Source organism: Chanodichthys erythropterus, chromosome 3 (assembly GCF_024489055.1).
Source record: "Chanodichthys erythropterus isolate Z2021 chromosome 3, ASM2448905v1, whole genome shotgun sequence".
Classification (NCBI taxonomy): Eukaryota; Metazoa; Chordata; class Actinopteri; order Cypriniformes; family Xenocyprididae; genus Chanodichthys; species Chanodichthys erythropterus.
Genome location: NC_090223.1, coordinates 26,358,881 through 26,381,618, shown reverse-complemented (window position 1 = coordinate 26,381,618; position 22,738 = coordinate 26,358,881). Strand labels below are relative to the sequence as shown.

General features: G+C 37.5%; 2 protein-coding genes across 2 annotated transcripts in view; both read right to left on the bottom strand.

Moving 5' to 3' along the window:
* Positions 1-15,932, bottom strand: part of smurf2 (SMAD specific E3 ubiquitin protein ligase 2) — a 60,339-nt gene extending 44,407 nt beyond the window's left edge. Inside the window, exon 1 of the mRNA XM_067381531.1 lies at positions 15,508-15,932. Within this exon, the coding sequence (XP_067237632.1) occupies positions 15,508-15,559 (52 nt within the window). The 5' untranslated portion in view covers positions 15,560-15,932. The remainder of the gene's footprint in view (positions 1-15,507) is intronic.
* Positions 15,933-16,136: 204 nt separating this feature from the next.
* On the bottom strand, positions 16,137-21,705 carry kpna2 (karyopherin alpha 2 (RAG cohort 1, importin alpha 1)). Its single transcript, XM_067372546.1, has 11 exons — positions 21,684-21,705; positions 21,456-21,555; positions 21,206-21,346; positions 21,042-21,127; positions 20,683-20,951; positions 20,488-20,582; positions 19,205-19,468; positions 18,880-19,113; positions 18,615-18,797; positions 17,115-17,264; positions 16,137-16,376 (listed from the first exon to the last, which is right to left on the bottom strand). Exons 2-11 carry the CDS (start codon positions 21,519-21,521, stop codon positions 16,287-16,289), a joined length of 1,578 nt encoding a protein of 525 aa, XP_067228647.1. The 5' UTR covers positions 21,522-21,555; positions 21,684-21,705; the 3' UTR covers positions 16,137-16,286.
* Positions 21,706-22,738: the final 1,033 nt, after the last annotated feature.

Below are 22,738 nucleotides of genomic sequence, written 5' to 3'. Positions count from 1 at the left end.
TAAAATAATTGTGATTAATTTGCAGTCAATATACTGTATGTGTGTGTGTATATATATATATATATATATATATATATATATATATATATATATATATATATATATATATATATATATATATAATGTAATATATGAACTAGCATAGTCAGATAGCCTCAAAACTAACAAACATGGACTAAAATCCTCAAAGCTCCTATTTTGTTTTCATGGGGTCTTTTATGGTGGAACAAAATGGTTGTCTGACTAAAAGCTTGACTTACTGAAATATCTGCCTGTGAGTTCATCCATGACTTTCTGAATGTATAATCCAGTCACTCCAAACAGGCTGAGGCATCTCACTGGAATGCAAGGCCTCCTTCCTCCCTGTCTGTCTCTCTCTTACCCCGCTTCCCCTCACACTATCTGCGGACCGGCCCAGCCTTGCCCTGCCCGTCTGAGCCATGTTTTGTCTCCAGCTCTAGGGCCGCATGCTCTTATTCACAGCATTGTTCGTCTGTAAACAAAAGGCTTCCTTTCTCTCCGCCACTCCTTCCTACTTTGCTTCTTAAAACAGTACGGGAAAGACGACGGAGGAAAGGAGAGAAGGGTGGAGAGGTCGACTTGTTGTTAGTGGAGAGCTAGGTGTAATCTCGAATTCGCTTCCTGCTACTGCACTCTCTGGTTTCCCCCCTTTCGTGATTTCGTGAGTAGGGAAGGATTTAGTTTTGCTTTCTCACTCACTGGATTGGTATCTCATTCATTAGGCCGCGTCTTGGCATCCTGTTTGGCTGAGCTCACTTCTGAGTCAAGACGTGCACTTATCAACGGTGAACTCAAATGACCATTCGAGATACTGCTGCCATAAGTGCTACAGGAGGTGCAAAGACATTATCGGATCGGATCGTAGTTCTGGAATCTATTTTCCACTAACTTCTTTACAGTGTCTAGGTCAATCTCTTAGAGGTCTTTCAGATCTCTGACTTAGTCACAAACTGTAGGCCACATAAGACCGAAAGAAAAGAAAAGAGACTTAATGACCATCAGTGGCTATCCCAGAATTCCTCTGTCATTGCCATCTCAGACTGTGCATCATTTATTTTGGGTCACAAATCAAGGGATTGGCCTGTGCAGATAATTAAAGTTTGCCTGACAGACAACATTTCCACCTTGAGTGAAAAATGTACCTGGTGGAAAAGTGCCTGAATCATGTCCATTTACAATGCAAAACTATAGTTTATTGTCAGAGACACAAAATAGCAGAAGCACAACATAAAAAAATCCAGTTCCCAAACTACAGTCACAAATAGGTTGACTGAAACAACAAACTAACCTTCCTACACTGCTTTGAATCTAGGGCTGCAACAACTAATCGATAAAATCGATAATAATCGATAATGATAATCGTCATCAACGAATGTCATTATCGATTAGTTGCATCTGCCCACCATGCATGGAAAACTTCTGCCAGACACGTCAAATTATAAAACTGCTGGACAAATTTTGCAAAACTTTCTTTTTACGGTTATATCTTTACCTATAAGTGTTACAATTTCACATGAGTATTTCCATTTTGCATGAAGGCTCATCCTGACAATCTGCGTTAAACTTCAAACTTTACTGAGTGAGCGCATGCATTTCAAAAAGATGGGATGCATTAATTAGAGAGGAAGACAATTAAAAGACAATTAAAATTTGCTGCAAAAATGTTTGGACAGTAAATTTAGGTTTAAAGGCCTTGATATACTTCAAACTAAACTGATGTGACATAATTTCGAACAAAATCAGACCAAAACGAAGTTCGTTTTGTGCTTGTTCTGGGAGTTCAAAACGGCTTGCCAAAGTGAACTCTCAGGCAAAGTTCGCTTCAGCTGGTTATCGCCTTTCGTACTACCATTGGTCCGTTTAAGTAACTTAATACGAGGTGTGCACTGAGGTTCCGCCTTCTTTCACATAGAACTCTTCTCCGACTCATTTCGTGTGTTGAATCCGTCTAGGTAAGATCTCCATGGGTGAAAACATGAACACACTGAAGAGCCGCTTTATAGTAGAAAATGAAGTTGTGCTTCGATGAAATAAGGCACTGTCACCGTTTTTCATGATACTGTAAAGCTGCTTGCTTTTAAGCAATCTATTGAATAAAATGCCATATATAAATAAACGTGACATGACTACTGGAGTGCTAATTTGCAGAGCTCTTGCTAACATACCCATGTTGTTATGATCAGATGCTTTTCTTATGCTTTCTATAAAAAAGCCTGCTGTTTTCTCATTTTTGTTGTGTTTATTTTGTTACGGAGAGGAAAGCGTGCATCACATATTTACATATAAATCTAAAACGTCGCTCTCAGGAGTGTGGGTGGTGTCAGATGTTCGATTACAGTATATCGCTGCTCACGTATTTCGAACTTCGTTTTACCCCTAAACGAAGAACAAAAAAGAACTTCACCGTGAGTATATTGGGCCCTTTAAAAGTCAACATGTAATTCAAGTATTTTATGAGAGTGGTAACTGTAAAGGGATAACAGCGTGTAATTGAATATTCTGACACTTACAGGATAAAGAAATGACAGAAACAGGTTACTGTGTCCATAGTGAATGTGTGTGTTCCTGCTGAACATTCCTCTTATCTGTTAACACTGAGTTTGTGTTTTTCTTTATAATCTTTATTATTACCATTATTTTAACGTGGGGATATAAACTGCCTTTTTGCTTTATAGCTCTTTTGCATATAGCATAGATATATTCACTAAATATGTTTTCATAGCAGTCAGTTGGCACGTTTGTTTGAAGGACAGCATTGGGCAGGATGTGGAATAGTGTGTTTTGTCAACAAAATAAAATAAAAAAGAAAACTGGTCTTTTATCCGATTAATGGAAGAAATAATCGGCCAACTAATTGATTATCAAAATAATCATAAGTTTCAGTCCTATTTGAATCACCAGCACAACTACAAAATAAATTATACATTTTATTAGATGTCGATATTTGCAGTTGAATTGAATATGACAAGATAAATGGCAACTTAATGTAAAAATAATCTTGTTTTCATAAAGAAAACAAGCCTGATACACAAACAAATGGCTTCTATGAACCAGTTCTTTTTATTAAATCAAAAACTTTCCCACAAGGCCACCTAATATAAAGTGGAACCAGTGCAACCAAAGTAGTCCAATTCACAAACGAATGACATTTTTGCAGATTTATTCTTTTTACTAAATAAAAACATAAAACAATGCATAACCAGCACAGTCTGATTCATGAACAAACAACTCATATGAACTGGTTCTTTCAATGAATCACTCAAAACATCTTTAATGGAATCAATTCATTTACTGAACTGCAAGTTATCATTACTTTCCATCTTAAAATTTTTGAAGTGTGGACAAAAAAAGTTCTGTAGGAATCACTGCATCAAAGGCATATCAAATTACATTCGATTTGATCAACAATTTTAAAACCATAAAAAAATACTTGCATGATCTATGAAACATGAAGGTCGGCATTCCTCAATCTTGATGAAGAAATCCTAATTGACAAGCATGTGGTTTATTTCAGCAAAAAACTGACCACACACATTTTTCTTGAAGGGCTTTACTGTTGGTAACATTTATACGTTTTGTGAAGCGAAACCTCCAGGAACAAGATTTCACTGAACCAAAACATTCTGGGAGAAGAAAACAAGAAATTTTGAAAAAAGAAATATTTGCCTGATTGTTCACACTCAGGTTGAATGAAAGTTTAAGTATAGTTACCTTATGATTAACTTGATGACCTAAATTAATGAAGGTATGTGGGATGTTTCATCTAATCACACCAGGAAGGATTTCGCCAAATTGAACACTAAATCCACCCAACCCATGGTAATGCCCTTTGGCTGCCACTACGGTGTTAATAAAAAACAAACAGCTTTGGATAAGTCTTTCAAGTGCAAAAGGTTACATGCATTGTTCTCATGCTCATGTGATGAAAATCAGAAATGAGACAACATCAACCAAAACAATGAAAAGACATATCGTTCACATATCTCTCTCACCTGAGGTATATGGCTCAAAAATGTGGCGGGGAAACCCAAAGATCCGGGCCATATAACCCAGACCTTTAACACTTCAACAAAAAGGAAAAAGACGTTTGCACCGGTGGAGGAAGGTCTAGGGTAGTGGGCTCAGACTAAACAACACAGACCTCAGGAAGCCTGGACGACTGCCTAGGTGCACTTTGAGCTGCGTCAGGTAAACATTAAGATCTGTTCCCAAATGAGACCACTGCTGTGTGTGGCTCTGCGGACAGACCCCAAATTTATCTACGAGCGGAAAGTTCACATCTGATCTGAGAAGTTTAAGAGAGCAGAAAAGTGAGATGAATATGAGGTTTGCATCACTTTTTCACAAGCTATATTATGTAAATTAACTTAAAACAAATAATTATAAAAACAACTAATTAGTTAGAAAAGCTAGCAACCAGCTTACATATTCCAAAGCAACTAGTTTAAGTTGGATTTTCCAGCAGGGAAGGTTTAATAAAGTCTATTGTTTGTCAGAAGACGACGTGTATTTTAGTCTATAGCCATTTATCAATTTAATTCCCACTAGAGACAAACCCTGGCAAGCTTTTCCAACTGTAAACCATTAAGCACCTCTATCTGATCAACACAGCAGTACTTTCCCATCTGAATCACCCATAAACAGCATGTAGTTTAGCGGAGTTAATTTTCCTAACAATCCATCAGTGTCATCTACTATAAACAGCACTGCTCTTAAAGATCCTATGAATCCAATGAAAGAGCAGAAGAGCAACATATTGACCACAAACAACCAATATTTAGCAATTTTAAACCAATAATGGCACTAGGGTTTCGATATGGTTAACTACATCTGACTAAACTAAAAATACTGATATTGCTTTCAAAGAACGTATATATTTTATACCCCACTGGCAATTTTTTTTCTTGTTTGAAGCACAAATATGACTACATTTACTAAGGTTTATGCTTAAAACAGAAACTTGCAACAAGTGCATTTGCATTAATTGACATTTAGCTACTGACTACATGGGTGAAACTCACAAAGCCTGTATAGATTATGTATATGTCACCCCAAAATCAAAGGAAAAAGTAATCACATTGTGCTTAAAGGAAACAACTGACAAACTGTTTTTACAACAAAAAGAGCAATTTGTTAATGGAGTAAGAAAAGAAACTTATATCTTGATATATTTTCTGAAAACAAGTGATTTTACTCAATATCAGTAAAATATCTACTTGAAATCCCCTAAGGGTGCAATATGAAATTAGGCCAATATTTCATAACAAATCAATAATGTGACCTTCACCACAGCTGTAGGTCTAAATACGAGATGAGAACCAGACATTCATTTGAAGTGAGCATGTTAAGAGATCAGGCAGAAGTCACAACTCCGCTGTCAAACACAGACAATTAGATTAAGTGTGCTTATATTAGTTGGCATGACACTTCATGATGTCATAGGTTAAAGCATGGGTGTCAAACTCGTATTAGACTGAGGGCAGGATTGGACAAAATTAAACCTTAAAATAGTGTGTTAAACCTAGTTGTACTCATGACACCTGGACCTACTAACGTACACTGATTACATTACTTGCCCACCGTGGCACTGCCCCCACTGTCATTTTGCTTTTTTATAGAAAAAAAAGATATTTAGTTCAGTTGGACAACGAACGCTACAATAATAAACTGAAAGCGTCAGCTCTGTTCCAAATGTGATGACTAAGGAGAGATGACTGGCAAGACGATGGCAGAGGATTTGGTGCGCAACAGATGCTGGGCATCACTGACAAAAAATGTTCCCTACACTAAGTAGCATATGAGTGATTGCAAATTCTAAAGTGAAAGTAAAAAGTGAGTGCGCATTTAAGAGTGATTACATTTACACAAATGAAACTGGAATTTACAGGAATGTTAAACAACATTATCAATAACATAAAGAGAAACTCTTGGCTAGAAATCATAGTTTTCATGAGTGAAATTTGGCATTCCAGTAAAGTCACAACATGTTTATTTATATACCACTTTATACAATAAAATGTGTAAAAGCAAGCAGCTTTACAGTATTGGACATGAAAAACTTTGGAATTTGTCTTTTTCAATTAGAATTACAACTTCAGTTTCTACTATAAAGCAGCTCTCCATAGTGTTCATGTTTTTACTCATGGATGTCTGACCTCGATGGACTGAACAGAAGAAATAAACTGGAGAAGATTTCAAAGTCAAAGAACGCGGAGCTTCAAAACCTACTTATTACGTGATTACCATGGACCAATGGTACTTCAAAGGTGTTTACTAGCCAGAGCTAACTTTTCTGAAATGTTCACTTTGGCAAGCTGTTTTAAACTCCTGAACAAACACCAAACAAACTTAGTTTTGGCCTGATTTTGTTTGAAATGGCGTCACACCAGTTTGTTCTTCGATTCCTCTTGAAGTACAGTGGGTACGGAAAGTATTCAGACCCCCTTAAATTTTTCACTTTTTGTTATATTGCAGCCATTTGCTAAAATCATTTAAGTTCTTTTTTTTTCCTCATTAATGTACACACAGCACCCCATATTGACAGAAAAACACAGAATTGTTGACATTTTTGCAGATTTATTAAAAAAATATCACATGGTCCTAAGTATTCAGACCCTTTGCTATGAGTATGACACTCATATATTTAACTCAGGTGCTGTCCATTTCTTCTGATCATCCTTGAGATGGTTCTACACCTTCATTTGAGTCCAGCTGTGTTTGATTATACTGATTGGATTTGATTAGGAAAGCCACACACCTGTCTATATAAGACCTTACAGCTCACAGTGCATGTCAGAGCAAATGAGAATCATGAGGTCAAAGGAACCGCCTGAAGAGCTCAGAGACAGAATTGTGGCAAGGCACAGATCTGGCCAAGGTTACAAAAAAATTCTGCTGCACTTAAGGTTCCTAAGAGCACAGTGGCCTCCATAATCCTTAAATGGAAGACGTTTGGGATGACCAGAACCCTTCCTAGAGCTGGCCGTCCAGCCAAACTGAGCTATCGGGGGAGAAGAGCCTTGGTGAGAGAGGTAAAGAAGAACCCAAAGATCACTGTGGCTGAGCTCCAGAGATGCAGTCGGGAGATGGGAGAAAGTTGTAGAAAGTCAACCATCACTGCAGCCCTCCACCAGTCGGGGCTTTATGGCAGAGTGGCCCGACGGAAGCCTCTCTTCAGTGCAAGACACATGAAAGCCTGCCTGAAGGACTCCAAGATGGTGAGAAATAAGATTCTCTGGTCTGATGAGACCAAGATAGAACTTTTTGGCCTTAATTCTAAGTGGTATGTGTGGAGAAAACCAGGCACTGCTCATCACCTGTCCAATACAGTCCCAACAGTGAAGCATGGTGGTGGCAGCATCATGCTGTGGGGGTGTTTTTCAGCTGCATGGACAGGACGACTGGTTGCAATCGAGGGAAAGATGAATGCGGCCAAGTACAGGGATATCCTCGACGAAAACCTTCTCCAGAGTGCTCAGGACCTCAGACTGGGCCGAAGGTTTACCTTCCAACAGGACAATGACCCTAAGCACACAGCTAAAATAACGAAGGAGTGGCTTCACAACAACTCCGTGACTGTTCTTGAATGGCCCAGCCAGAGCCCTGACTTAAATCCAATTGAGCATCTCTGGAGAGACCAAAAATGGCTGTCCACCAACATTTACCATCCAACCTGACAGAACTGGAGAGGATCTGCAAGGAGGAATGGCAGAGGATCCCCAAATCCAGGTGTGAAAAACTTGCAAAAACATAAAATAATGAATAAACCATATTGAAACAATAAAGTGGTTCTTTCTCCAAAAGCTGGACTAGTCTCCTCTATTATTGACAAGAACAACCAGGGAAATACAGCAAAAAGAGAAACATTAAAAGAAACTGAAGCCTATAGCCTATAACACAAAGAACATCCCATAAAAAAGCTATCCCATGTGTATTTTATAGTCCCTATGCACAGGTGGTCAGGTATGCCTGACCACAAAACCATGTGAAATTTCTTGAAAGCTGTTCTTGATCTACAGAATTAAAGGGCGCTAATGAGGAATGTCTAGCCAAATGTTTTCATTTTCAGCCAGACATGCGGTGGAAGTCATACGCAGACTTGTCTCAGCTGGCATAGGACCACAAGCCAGTTTCTGATCCTGGATCACATTTCCCCCAGTCCAATCTGGTCAATCAAGGTTTAAAAAAGAAAAAGAAAAACAGACAGCATTATTGCTCTGGGACGTGAAAAACACCTAAACGCTTCTAACATCTTCACACCTGGTCTGAACTATTGCACAGTGCAGCAGTCAGTGCAGTTGGGTTTCTTATTTAAACAGCCTGCGTCTGCATTTCTGTCGCAGCTGTCCTGCTTATCTGGCCGTTACAGTTCAGATGCAGTGGCTTGTAAGCACAACCGTCTCGGCCTTTGCCTTCCAGCAGAGCAGCTGAACCAACAGGAAATCCAGTCTCAGTCTATTAATTGGTGGAACAATTTCAATCATTTGAAGGCTCTCAGTTGGAGAAGAAAAACGCTTACAAATGGTGTGCAATTATTGCACTTTCTTTTCGCCTGCTTTCGATTTGTTGTTTTTTTCCCCTCCTGCCCTTTAAACTCTCTGCTAGAATGCAATTCGGAAATTTGGCAGCCGAGTCGACAGACATATGCAGCTAAACATGGTGTTTTTACCAGCCGTTCCGTCTGGAGACCCACATGGCCGAAATGGCATTCCATTAACTATTACATCACATTACGTCTGATGCTAACTAATAAACACTTTACTCTGAATTTTCTGTAATTAAGTCAATGTCCGAACCCCAGCTATGGATGAGAAATTTCATGCTGGACTTAGACTGCATTGCATGCATACAGTCAACATCACCTATTTTACTTCAGCAATGTGACATTTCTGAGAGACACAGGATATTCAATGAATAATAATAATTTAAAAAAATGGTTCTGGACTTGAAAGATAAGAGGGCTTGATGATGTCAGCCAACAAGAAAAGTTGTTTCAGAGGTGGAGCAAGTTATTACATTTTAATGAAAGAATCCGAAGCCAAATATTATGTCTTTGAAATAACATGCACAACATGATAAGGAATGAGTATTATGAAAGAAAATAGATTCTACATTTTATTTTAAATGTATAATCTTTCTGTGCAGCCTGAGAATAAAAATACAAGGATCCTATTTATGTTACGCTAAAGCATGTCTAGACAACTGTAATTGTGATATATGATTGAAAAAGGGAATAAAGAAAAAACAGAGAGGAAAAGAACGAGGAGATGCCAAACCACACGGTGAGTCACACAGCAAACCTCTGCATGACAACGATTCTCACTGTGAGATGAAGGGCATTTCCCTGGCAGAAAAAATGATGGCAAAGTTAGTCACATCGAATGTATGAGAGACGTGATGGATAACACAAGGGAATTGCATACGGATTCTTCAGCTCTATGGATGTGACAACTTTCCATCCTTGTTATAAGTCCTTTCCTACTGCATCTGTTTTAAGTCTTTTTTTTAAGACTTTTCACAATCAAAAGAAAAAAAAGAAATCACATTTCGCATAAAGAAAATTAAGCCTATTCATGAGACCATTTTACATTGTAAAATATTTTAATGATGATTGAACATGTTCCCCTCATTACTATAATTCATCCAGACTTATTCTCAATTGTGTATGATCATTTTAATAATACATTGATGTAATATGCATTGCATAATGACAATTGTTTTTAGGGATGGGTGACACCACTTACTTTCCTTTTGATTTGATACCAAGTACTATCATTGACAATATCACACAAATATTAATACCACTACAGATAAAGCTATTAAATGGAAATTTTTAGCAGTTTTTGAGTAGAAAATTAGCAATAACAGCCATTTACCATTATATTTGAAAGCCACCCTTTATACACTTAATAGGCCAAAAAAAAAAAAAAAAAAGATCAAAATGACTAATACTTCAGGACCAAACCACCAATCCCTAATTATTTTACATTAGAGTAATTTGATTTAATAGGTAAAAAATGCTAATAATCGTAATAGCTCTAAAAACAGGCTTTATTTCCTTTAAGCACAATACAATTCCTATTTCATTTGATTTTGGGATGAAATATTGACTTGATCTAGACAGGTTTTGTGAGATTCATCCATGTTGTTAGTAGCTAAATGTCAAACTACTACACAAATGGAAATGTTGCAAGTTTAACTGCAAGTACACTAAAGAAGAGATCCTGAGATTGCAATCCTGGGCTACCATCATGGTTACTCCTAAGGGACGGGCAGTAAAAACAGGCCAGGCCTAAAAAAACAAGATTGCAGACGTAGGTTGTTGATGAATCTGAATCCACACAAGACATTTTCTTTAAAGGGTAAGGGGAGTCCTTTCGATTTCCGTAGTGATTTTGCATTCCATGAATGCCACTCACCACCACAAATCATCCTGGGTCTACAAAGACCTGCAATGCCATTAGATCCTGCTAGAGTCTTACTTGATAATGGTATACTTGATCCTTGCACGTGTATTAATAACCAAGTAATGATATTAGCTTATTAACATCAGAAACCAACGTTGAACAGTAGTCTGCTTCATTAAACATAAGACTACAGCTCTAACTGTCCTCTCCTCTCTAGCTCATTCCATCAGACACTGTGTGTGCTTAAATATTTAATTTGGCTACTCGCAACGAGTGGAAAGACTTGGAATTTGCCGGAGCGCTGATCCTGGAGGCACATCAAACATGGCCGCTGTCATCTGCCTCAACGTCCACTCGTGTTTGTTTAGCTGTTTGTATCAAAACCACTCCAACTAAATAATTGTGACCAAGAGGATTGTATGTTGTCATCTATTAGAGCGATAATAAGACAAAGATAGGCACTGAAAGCATGAGATCTTCATCACATTCAACATGATTCAGTAAACAAAAAACAGCTAAATTGTATCGCTGAAATCTCTCAGATTTCATTAAAAATATCCTAATTTGTGTTCTGAAGATGAAAGAAGGTCTTATGGGTGTGGAACGACATGAGGATGAGTAATTAATGACAGAATTTTCATTTTGGGTGAACTATCCCTTTAAGCGCTCAAGTACACATATAAAGCTTGCCGTAGCGCATCAGCAAAAATAGTGATAACGAATGTGTTTGGAAAAAACAGCAAGAAGACAAAAGAAAAAAAGACAAAAGAAGACACATTGATAAATGTATGTTTTCTGAGGCAATGTCGGCTGCAAAGATAAAGTTCACGACACTGACTCTCATCTGCACAGTATAGTGGATGCGTCTATAGAGACAAATACATGTTAAGTTAAACATACAGCACCACTTTACTAATTAATTTAGATTCCACACTTCGCGAAAACACTTGAATATGTGCCTAATAATTGCGCACAGGTTATCTAGGTGAACGTTTGAGCGAGCAGCCATGTAAAGTGGCTAACGTTAGGCTACTACTTACATGAAGTCGATGAATGATAGGCGAACATTTGTATTTCTTGCCTAACATTATACATGGACCTAAAAAAACTTTAGAGTTTTTTTTTCTTTCTGCGACTAACCAACTAATTTAAATTTGGTCGACTAAGCTGCTTCTCGTCGACTATTAGCGGGGCATCCCTACCGTTTGATGAAGCATAATGACTGAATTGTACAAAGTCGTGATCACAATTTGAACAAATCATCAAAATAGTCAGGCAATAATAATCCATTAAAGCCATATGGAATATGGACCCTTTTTCACATTTCTGGGGTTCTCAAAAGCAGAAGTCATCATTGTTGAGTAAACTTTAATAGTGATGAACGGATACTACAAATATAATTTTTGCATTCCTATTTGCTCCAGGAGTCAAAGATTTTTTTTTTTTTGTTGATAAAATAGTGAGCGATTGTCAAATTTGCAAACGCTCACACAGCAGTGTTAACTAGTTTTGTGTTATAAATAAAAATGAAAACATAAAACACTTTGCTAGATTTACAACATTAATAACTGTGCAAACATTCTGTGACCATAAAGGGTCCATTAGCCAAGAGAAGATATGCCCTTCAGTGATTTTGCCTCAGTTAAGAGGTGTTCTTGAAGCAAACCATGGTAAAATCACTTTAATGCACAGCCTTTAATGCCCTTGCCACTGAAATGGCTTGCACTGAAAAATCTGTATGCATGTACAGCAGCCACAGTGAAGTTGTCTTCATAATGAAGCACATCAAGAGAGACATTAAAACGCTTTCAACCAAAGAGGGCGTCCTGATTCCTGAAAAATGAGTTGCACTGTGGTACAACTAGGTTAATCTCCTATATAGTGAAGCACTTGGAACCAGTAGGAAGCTGCGAGATGACAGCAGGTCAGTCATTGTAAAAATGTTATCCTCATTCCAACCCACAGTGCAGTGAAAATAGCTCATTTAAGGGTGCAACAGCAACCAGGGAGGAAAATGAGCTCTTTCTATATGCGAGAGCCAGACATCTCCAGAGCTCCACAGACGAATCTTCAAGTCTCACAGACTGCTGCTTCCTCCCACAACCACACCACTGGGTCATGATGAATACTACAACATCCTGCTGCATACTTGGAGGTTGATTTCACTGCACAGTATGCTTCATTGTGGAACGCATTCCCGGAGGTCATGAACAGAAACTTTTATAGAGACAGACTGATAATCAGGCTGTCCAATATTTTTCACTGATATTCACATTTTTGGCTCTTCAACATCTGGTCTCGTTGCCATTTGGTGGGTCTTTAAAGAAAACCACGCATCAACAACCGAGAGTTCAACAGGAAACAGCAGTGCTCACAGGAAACACAACTTACTTACTGTTTGAATAAATCACCCTTCTTTTTATGTAACAACCATTTATTCAGACGTGAGAAGTAACATTTTAAACGTAGGCCAAATAAACATATAGGCACTCATTATTAAAATATTCATCATGTTTTTTATGTCTTTACTGTTGTAGTCAAATGATTAAGCTATTTATTAATGGCAAAAATATAAATAAAACAATAATTAAAAATGATCTCATTGGGTATGCAAAAAACAAACAAACAATCGTAATAGTTGTTAAATATTTAATACATCTCTAATATTTTAATTTTCCTAAGTGAAACCTGCAGTTCTGATATTGTAAACAATCATAGCTTTTACAAATTATCGATCAGCTGACAAGACAAACAAATTTCCTCTAGATTTAAGTTTCGAATAGACAATATGTTGAACGAATTTTAACTGTTTTACTTTTTTAACAATGATAAATTAAAGCACAACAATAAAAGCATAAGAATTATGGATATTTTAATAATAAAAAAATAAACAATTACAATTTTTGACAAAAAAAAAGTCTTCAATAGCTCAGGATACAAAGTGGACAAAGCTCTAAGCAGAAATTTGGAACAAAAATGTTGCTTTTTAACAGTAGATCTATATTAAAGGTGCAGTAAGCGATTTCTGAGAAACACTGTTGATATTTGAAATCAACCACACCCCTCCCTTCATTGCTCCACCCCCAAAATCCAGAAACAAGCGATGCAAGATTGGATTTCTCCTTATCATAGCTGAAGCGAAGAAAAATGCTTTGCGAAAAACAAATTGAAGATGACGAACGAACAACAAGTAAGAACAAACAATGAACATATAGTACACAAGAGTGTATACAACCAAGAGTTTATTGTTCGTCGCTAGCAGCACACCAGCTCCAGACAAACAACGACACCCAAAACTGTCCTGTTCAGAGAGTTAAAATTACTACAGCAGCATATCTTGGTTCTGTTAAACATTGCAAAACCAATGTTACTCACGTATGGAGCAGAAACAGTGCAACCTTGGCGTCCTTTTTCAGGACTTTCGCTTAGTTCTCTCCAGCGCTAGAAAGCTTTTCTATTTTTAACGCAGGTCCTAAAGCACTTGCCTGATCAGAACCCTTCTTTTTCCAGTGATCTTCCTCTGATATTTTGTAATGTCTCTCAGCCATCTCTCTTTCTACACTCTTCAAATCTCCCTCTTGCTCACTCTCTCTCCTCCCCCCCCGTCATGAGTGGACACGCCCCCTACTGCTGATTGGCTACATGAGTGTTGTGCTAGTCCGAGCCACTTTCAACAACGTTTCTCAAAAATTGCTTACTGCACCTTTAAGAAACTGATAACTGATTAAGTTACAATATTAATATCGATGCAAAATATTGGTCTAACCAACTATCAGTCAGGGTTAGGGTTAGGGTTAGGAACTTTGCAAAGGAAGCACGTTCTTGCATGGACTGCTCGTCTAAATAAATGTGTTAATTCTTCATGCAAATGCCGTCACACCACGTCTGCACGGCAAGCCAGATGCCAGCTATTCTTTTTTTGTTTTTTATTCAAACTGTTTTGCGTTCTTGTGTAGGCTTTTTCACAACAGCAAAAGCTAGCTAGCGTCCAAGTTGTATGCTTTGAATGGCAAATGTATTTTCCTAAAACCACAATAAAAAAATTATAATATTTCATACATGTGAAATGGAGCTTAAGAGTTTCCAGTGTTCATTAAGGTGTAAGGTTGTTCTTTGTAAAACTGCTCAAAACAATGTTTTGTAAAAACAAATACACTGAATTGAGTTTTCATACATTGAAATGAGCAAACTGTAATTTCTATCAAAATATGCATCTAAAATACCGAGCAGGAAAATATTGAAAAAGGAAGGGATGAAGGAGATTGATATGAAGATGTGAAATGAACAGACAGAACTTTTTATAATAAAAACAACTATGTCCATATATTTCCTACAGGGACATATGCATTTGAAAAAGGGTAACAAATCGCAATATGTTTTATTGCAATACGCAAAATGTTTGCAGTAATATCGTATCTTGATGGAAGGGCTCTACTATTGACATTTCTTGTGTAAAATCGATACTACAGGTTCAAAATGTTTAATCCCTGCTAAAAGTAAATGGTTATTAGTAATTGGTCAAATAGTTTGTCAGTGCCACATGGTGCAAACATTTCAAATACAATAAGACTAAACACTTGCAACATGATTTCTTAAACCCACATCTTGGATTTGGCACAACTTACTACATAAAAATACGCTTTGAATGTTTTGTTAATTATTTCACTGAATTCATCAATAAGCCATATCGTTCGTGGAACCAATTGCCAAGTCATTATTAAAAGCCCTAGATCCATGCATGCGCTTTAAAAAGCACATTAAAGATACTCGCAACGCAACTTGGAGAACGTAAACAATGAACGCATACGAAATATAATTGTTGCGTTCGCGCTCCATTGAGGCTCCATTACGACGTTGTCCAGCCCGTTAAAGAACGCAACGTTGCAAAAAAACGCCGGTTTCGGTCATATATTCACCATAAAGCAAAAAAAATCATTTTTATTTTGACAATTAAACACACTAGAGTGCATTTAAATGGAAGTCCTCATGTAAAGTCTGAACACCACAATGACTTACAGCAGTAGCTGTTAGCCAGCTAGCCAGTTTCAGATGAAACTGTACGATGTCGCAAATTCCTTACCTGTTAAACGCAACTTGACGGGGCCATTTCTTCTAACTCCTTGATTAGACATGTCCTTGTCGCTTATCCAGGATGACTATTACTGAAAACGAGTCGAATGTTGTATAGAGTTGCTTTTTGGTTCTTCTCAACGCCAGTTTCACAGTGAACAGAAAATAATGGAGTCACGGTCCTGTGGCCCGGATGTGCACAGCCCTGCCATGTCTACATACATATACACACTCGCGAGGCGGCTTTAACGGGCTGCTCGTATTTCTACCCTCTGCGAAAGTAAATCCACTAACGTTACGTTCCCTAAAAAGACCCGCTTACAGAGACCTCCTGAAGTTCTCCGCATTTTCCACGAACGAACCGCACTCGGGCTCTGCTGCCATTCCAGTGAGACCTTGAGGGAAAAGTTGTATCGCTACAGGCGGCTGAATTGAGGAAATGTGGTTTGTTAGGTGTCTGGCATCTGCTGAGCCACTAAAACCGCCCAAACAGTGACATCAGACCTACTTGTTATTCATAGAGCTCTGTAATCCATACTTATATATTTCACATACGGAATCACTCTTTCCCCACCATTACTTATATTTAATACTTGGATAAATATGAGACACCCACACACAAAACAAACACTTTTGTTCTTTTACATTTATTTACAACAAGTAAAATTGAAACAGATTCATATGTACAACTTTGAGCATAATGTCCTCACATAGAATAACATGAACAAGACAAGTGGTGTGCAGAAATGACTGGAACAATCACATACAAAACAAACACAGATCAGATATTCAGAAGTTGAAAGTGCTTTGGTTCTCATTGATCTGGAACGCATAGCCATCGGTTGTAGCCTCGGGGGCGACACATTCGTCCTCTTCCTCCTGCAAGATGGAAACATAACGTTTAAGAACGGCTAGATGCACCACTTTCAAACACTTAAAGGATGAGATGCTTATTTTTGCAAATTAACATAACCAAGCAAATTGTTAAAGGGTTAGTTCACCCAAAAATTGTCATTTATTACTCGCCCTCATGCCGTTCTACACCTGTAAGACCTTCATCTTCCTAACACAAATTAAGATATTTTAGTTGAAATCCGATGGCTCAGTGAGGCCTCCATTGGGAGGAAGATTGAGCACAATGAATCGGTGTATTGAACCATGATTCAGATCGGACGGCTGAAATCACGTGACTTTGGCGCTCCGAACAGCAGATTCAATACACTGATTCATAACGCTCCGATGCTTCCTGAAGCAGTGTTTTGAAATCGGCCATCACTATACAAGTCGTTATTTTGTTTTTTTGGCTTACCAAAAATATTCTTGTGGCTTTATAATATTAATATTGAACCACTGTACTCACATGAACTGATTTAAATATGTTTTTAGTACATTAATGGATCTTGAGAGAGGAAATGTCATTGCTCCCTATACAGGCCTCACTGAGCCATCGGATTTCAACAAAAATATCTTAATTTGTATTGAAGATGATTGAAGGACTTACGGGTGTGGAACGGCATGAGGGTGAGTAATAAATGACTCATTTTTGGGTGAACTAACCCTTTGATCAAAGCTACACAATGTTTAATACATCACTAAAGATTTTAACATTCAACCAACCTCTCCAGAGAAGTACTTTTCAATAAGGTTGAGGGAAGCCTTGTAGACCATTTCATTTTCATGCGACTGCAAAGCTTCGATTTTGTCCAGGCCACCACATTCCTCAATCATCAGAGATAGCTTATCGACCTCACCAATCTTCTCACCAGCCTTAAAAAAAAAAAAAAAAAAAAAAAGATAGAGTCAAATAAAAAAAAAAAGTGACCCTAAATATGAACATTTAATTAAAATCCTTGATTTAAAGTCACAATTAAATTTTTGCAGTAATTAGTTTATCCACAAGGTGGCAGCTGTGCCCTGGGGGCATAAACAAAACAGTCCGAAACACATGTCGCTGTGGCCTGCAACGGAGGCCTATATAGACAAGAGACTGTGCGAAGAGGTTAGAAAGTACCCTCGTTTGTACAACTCTAGCAAGAAAGAATACAAATATATTTACATGGGTCGCAACTCATGGCAAGAGATTGCTCAAAACTGCACGCGTCGAACGCCTGCGTACACTCGCGTGAAAGTGAAGTATACTTTGCAGGGCTGCATATAATTGTGCTCGTAAAAACAAACAAACACGGGTGCTCTGATGGATCTATATAGTTTGATCGGTGGACTCCAAATGCTGATCAAACGACGCAAAACTCCCAAGACAATTTTTCTATGCGCAACTAAAATTGATTCACTACATTTACTTTTCTGGCAAGTCTACCAGGTGTCTGAAAAGGGCAATAAGTTTACAATATCTTTGTGGAGAGCAGAGACATTGCAATGGCAGTAAAAACTAAGGCTGTGTGATTTTAGTGCATTTCTTTTCTTCACAGTGGTACACATTCATTCCTCCCTAAAAGCCAAAAGTTAATGTCCAAATCATCTAGATCAGTGATGGTTGTAAAATACAGTCTACTGTTGCTAAACTGCAGGATGTGCTTGATAATATTTTTAAAGTGTTATTAAAACAGCATTAAGCCATGAATATGTTACTGTTCAAACGGCTTTCTGTGCGCACGAGTTGGAGAGGAACAGTAACAGAACTGTGAGCTTCAGGTTTGCACCTACATGGTCAAATACACAAAGAAACATGTCAATACCAATTTTCATCCCTTCATTTTTTGATACTTGAAAAGCATTGCAAAGAACAGCATTATTTCAGTGATTAGTATTAGCCAATACTGTTTCCAGTGATCAGTAATTGGCCCAAAAAAACAAAACCTGATCGGAGCACCAGATAGAAATGGTCCATATTCTATAATTATATAATTATATATATATAAAAAAAAAATCCTCTCCATCTCAGAGCGTGCGCACAAAAAAAAAAAAAAAACCCCACTTGAACAATAAAATATTGAGAGGGGGGGGGTATGTGTATTATATATATATATATATATATTATATATTTATATTTTCCCCCTTTCTCAATTTTGACCTTGTAATATTTTTCTTCAAAAGATCTATATGCATTTAGAAAATAGGGTGAGTTCTCAGTTCATGCCGACTTTAAAGAAATCGTACCAAAAAGATATTGGAGATCGCATCCAAGATGACAAGAATAGTTTTGCTGTCCTTAGTGGAGAGCAGGTTCAACAAGGGCTCTAGTATATTGGCCTGAACAAGGTAAACCACTTGCTCTACAGTGCCTCCGCTGGTGTAGTTGGTCACTGCCCATACAGCCTCCTTCTGGGTCTTGTAGTCACCCTGCAGAAAGTATGAGAGAAATAGTTAAAGAACAACTTCATGGACAAGTCATATATTGTGATCTTATACTGTGGCAACATACCCGTCTGAGAACTTCTACCAGGTAAGGTACAATGCCAGCATTGATGACCTCCTGAATCTGATATTCCCTGCCAGCCGTGATGTTGGACAAAGTCCAGGAAGCCTCCTTTTGAATGTTGTTCTTGTGGTGGCGCAACAGAGCGGGGAACATGGAAAGAGCACCAGCATTGATCACCGCCTGGGTCTGTTCATCTGTGCCAGTGACAATGTTACCGATTGAGCGCAGTGAAGGGGTCTGTGGGAAGAAAAAAGAAAAGAAAGAAAATGACATACATAAACTTTCCTATAGCTTCCCTGTACGAGAGCACGACTTTCCATCAACTTACCACGATGGAAAGTTCCCCTGATCCCAACAGCTTCACCAGTTGAGGGACCACACCAGTCTGCACCACCACCTCAATCCTCTCATTGGGCCCATCAGTCAGGTATGAGATGGCCCAGCAGGTGTCCGCCAGCACCTCTTTATCATCATGATGCAGAAGGCGGATAAGTGTTGGCAGTATCTGTTTCACGGCCTCTAGAGGAGGTGCAGGGTTCTTATTGCGGCACAGGTTTGACAGGGTCCAGGTGACGTTCCTCAGGTAACCAGACTGCAGAAGACGACAGACTGGTTGGTCAAGCCAAAATATTAAAGCTCCGATGCCACCTACTGGTAAAGTATGCTCACTACATTTTAGATAGCAGTTTAAACCCAATAGCGTTAAAACCAAAAACACAATGGGAGAATAAACACATGATAATATTTTACCTTATTAACCTTTGTGGTTCTCAAATCATTTCACATTCAAAATTTTAAAGGGTCAGTTCAGCCAAAAATGAAAATAATGTCATTACTCACCCTCATGTTGTTCTACACCCGTAAGACCTTCGTTCATCTTCAGAACACAAATTAAGATTTTTGATTAAATGGAGGCCTCACTGAGCCATCGGATAGGGAGCAATGCCATTGTAAAATAAGGTCCATAGAGGTACTAAAAACACATTTAAAACAGTTCATGCGGCTACAGTGGTTCAACTTTAATATTAAAAAGCGATGAGAATACTTTGTGCACATGCATATTATTTTATAATACATTGTTGAAAAGTCATCATTTAGTTTTTTTTGGTGCACAAAAAGTAATCTTGTCACTTTAGAATATTAATATTGAACCACTGAACTCACATGAACTGATTCAAATGTTTTTAGTACCTTTATGGACCTTGAGATTTACAAATTGGCTTTGCTCTCAATAGAGGCCCCACTGAGCCATCCGAGTTAATCAACAATATCTTATTTGTGTTCTAAAGATGAACAAAGGTCTTACGGGTGTAGAACGACATGAGGGTGAGTAATTAATAACATTAGTCACATTTTTGGGTGAACTAACCCTTTAAATAAATAAAACTAATTTTCATATTATATTAATTATATTATAAAAATAAATATTCAATATTCAATATAATCAAATATTTGAATTTAGTATTCATGTTGCTCATTTTTGAATTATGACCACCTAGTTGAGGATCACTTTAAAAATCTGTTTTTAATTATATATATATATATATATATATATATATATATATATATATATATATATTAAAAAAAACCTACTCTTTACAATAAACTTACAGGAAATACAGAGAAGTCAGGAACAGCCAACAGAGCTAATAGAGGGGCAATCGCACCATGCTTAATGACTTTATCTCTGTATGCAGAGCCGTCACCTATAAACACAAAAAGGGCAAAAAAAAAAACATTCAACCTCATACAACAAGTTAACAAATCAATCAATATCATTGAAATGAAATGCTATTGTCCACCCACCAGCAATGTTTCCAAGGGCCCACACTGCCTGCTCGCTAATATGAGCATGTGGTGATGAAATGAGGCTGATGAATGCTGGGACAGCCCCTCCCTGAACCACAGCGCTGGTCTGGTCAGACGTTCCAGACGCAATGTTAGTCAGAGCCCAGGCTGCCTCAAACTGTATAGGAGGAGAGTCTACCAGACCCAAGAAGCTCACGAACTTGGGAATCAGACCAGCACTGATGATACGGTCAATAGGTGGATGCCTCTCTCTTGACAGCAACTTCCTGCATTTCAATAGCACAAATTATAAAATGAAAAGCATTTGATATAAATGCATATTTCTATGCATGTAAAAGCCATCTTTTAAGCATTACCTGGCAGCTTGGGTGGCCTGGACTTGAGTCTCCAAGATATTACTGTTCACACCATTTACAATCTCCTCCACAGTCCAGTGCTGAGCCTGATTGCACAGAACAAAGATCTTATAATGTGTAATACCTAAAAATTAATAATGCAGTGATATCGATCATCTACATACCTGACAGTTCTGGCTTTTCTCTTGAAGGGGAGAGGTGGCCTCATCCGGTAGGCTGCTCACGTTTCTCCTTTTCAAAATCTGCTCGTCTTTCTTTGCTTTACGAAGTTCAACATTGACTTCGATCCTTCGACGCCTCAGCTCCTAATATTTCAATGTAGATGGCATTTATATGAAACATAATCGTGGCACATTTGAAGGAAAACAATTGATATCAGCATTTTTTTGTTGTATGAGCATGTTTGTTACTTACGGTCACATCTTTTCCTTTGTTTTTGAACTGAGTCAGTCGTGCAGTGTTCTCGTTTGCAGCAGACATTTTAACGAGGTTTGATTAAACAGTATATCGCAACCTAAAATAAATAAACACTTTCGTGAAAAGAGCAACAAAAGTTGACAGTTCACACTTCAGAAATCAGATATTTTACTAATACTAAAACTATATACATTATACTTCAACTTCAAAAAAGAAGGAACTTACCGCTTCTGACCAAAGGATTGTGAGTGAAGGTGGAAGTATGAAACAGACCTTTAAAAACGCGCTATGGAGAATGTGATTGGTCCGTTCGAGCAAAAGCACTTTCCCATTGGACCGTTTTGAAAAATCACACTGCTGGCGTGGGGACGTGGCTTACGTATTAACGCGAGATCTGGAGAGAACGCCATGAATTTAGGTTTAAAAATAAAATGACATTTAAATCACCATGTTTGTATAAATACCAAATGTAATGTATTATATTTCCAGATTATAAAAATATATTTACGTATGACATCTGATCGTTTTTTTTTATTTGATTATCTGAATATTTAACGGTAAAAAAAGCGTATTTTAAAAGTTTTTAATTTAAAACCTGTGCAAAAACGTATTATCATTATTAAAAATATTGTTTCTGTTAAAATGCATATAATCATAAATAAACCGGTAGAAAGTGCTTTGGTAGAAAAGAATGTACGTGTGACAAAGGGGCGGGGCGAAACAGCTCTATGTTTAACTCTGATTGGTCCATGGCGACAATGCTGAGCTTTCTGATATTTAAAATCCATGTGGAAGAGAAGCCATTACACCACGTGTTACAGTACACTATACAGAAAGCATATGTTTATTAAATCCTGAAAATAAAGTCGGAGGCATATATATAGGCTATATCGTGACTTAATTAAAAAATAATTTAGTATTTCTGTAAATCAAATAATCCTTTGGCGTATTTACCATATTTATAATAGGAAATTATTTGTTTGTTACTGAAAAACAGCTAGTTAATTGTGACACACAACTTTCAAATGGTTAATGAACTTTTTAATTGATTCATTAAAGAACTTCATTACGACTGCGATTCGAAGATCATACGTATAGTCTTGAAACAAATGATCCAAAGTATACAAACAAGAGAAATAAGTCTTTATAGAAGTATTGTAATTCTATTAATTAGATCAGAGATTGAAATACAACATGGTTATTGTCATAAAAATATAACACAAAAGTTGTAAGTATATCCTTAACTATAAACATGAGAAAATAGGCTATGTGTTGTTTAT

What these genes read in the sequence shown, in the direction of transcription:
- kpna2 (XM_067372546.1), bottom strand. Translation starts at nt 21,521, where the DNA reads ATGTCTGCTGCAAACGAGAACACTGCACGACTGACTCAGTTCAAAAAC. An exon ending in ACAAAGGAAAAGATGTGACC is followed by an intron (nt 21,347 to 21,455) that starts GTAAGTAACAAA and finishes TTGAAATATTAG; the next exon opens with GAGCTGAGGCGTCGAAGGAT. An exon ending in AAAAGTACTTCTCTGGAGAG is followed by an intron (nt 16,377 to 17,114) that starts GTTGGTTGAATG and finishes TCCATCTTGCAG; the next exon opens with GAGGAAGAGGACGAATGTGT.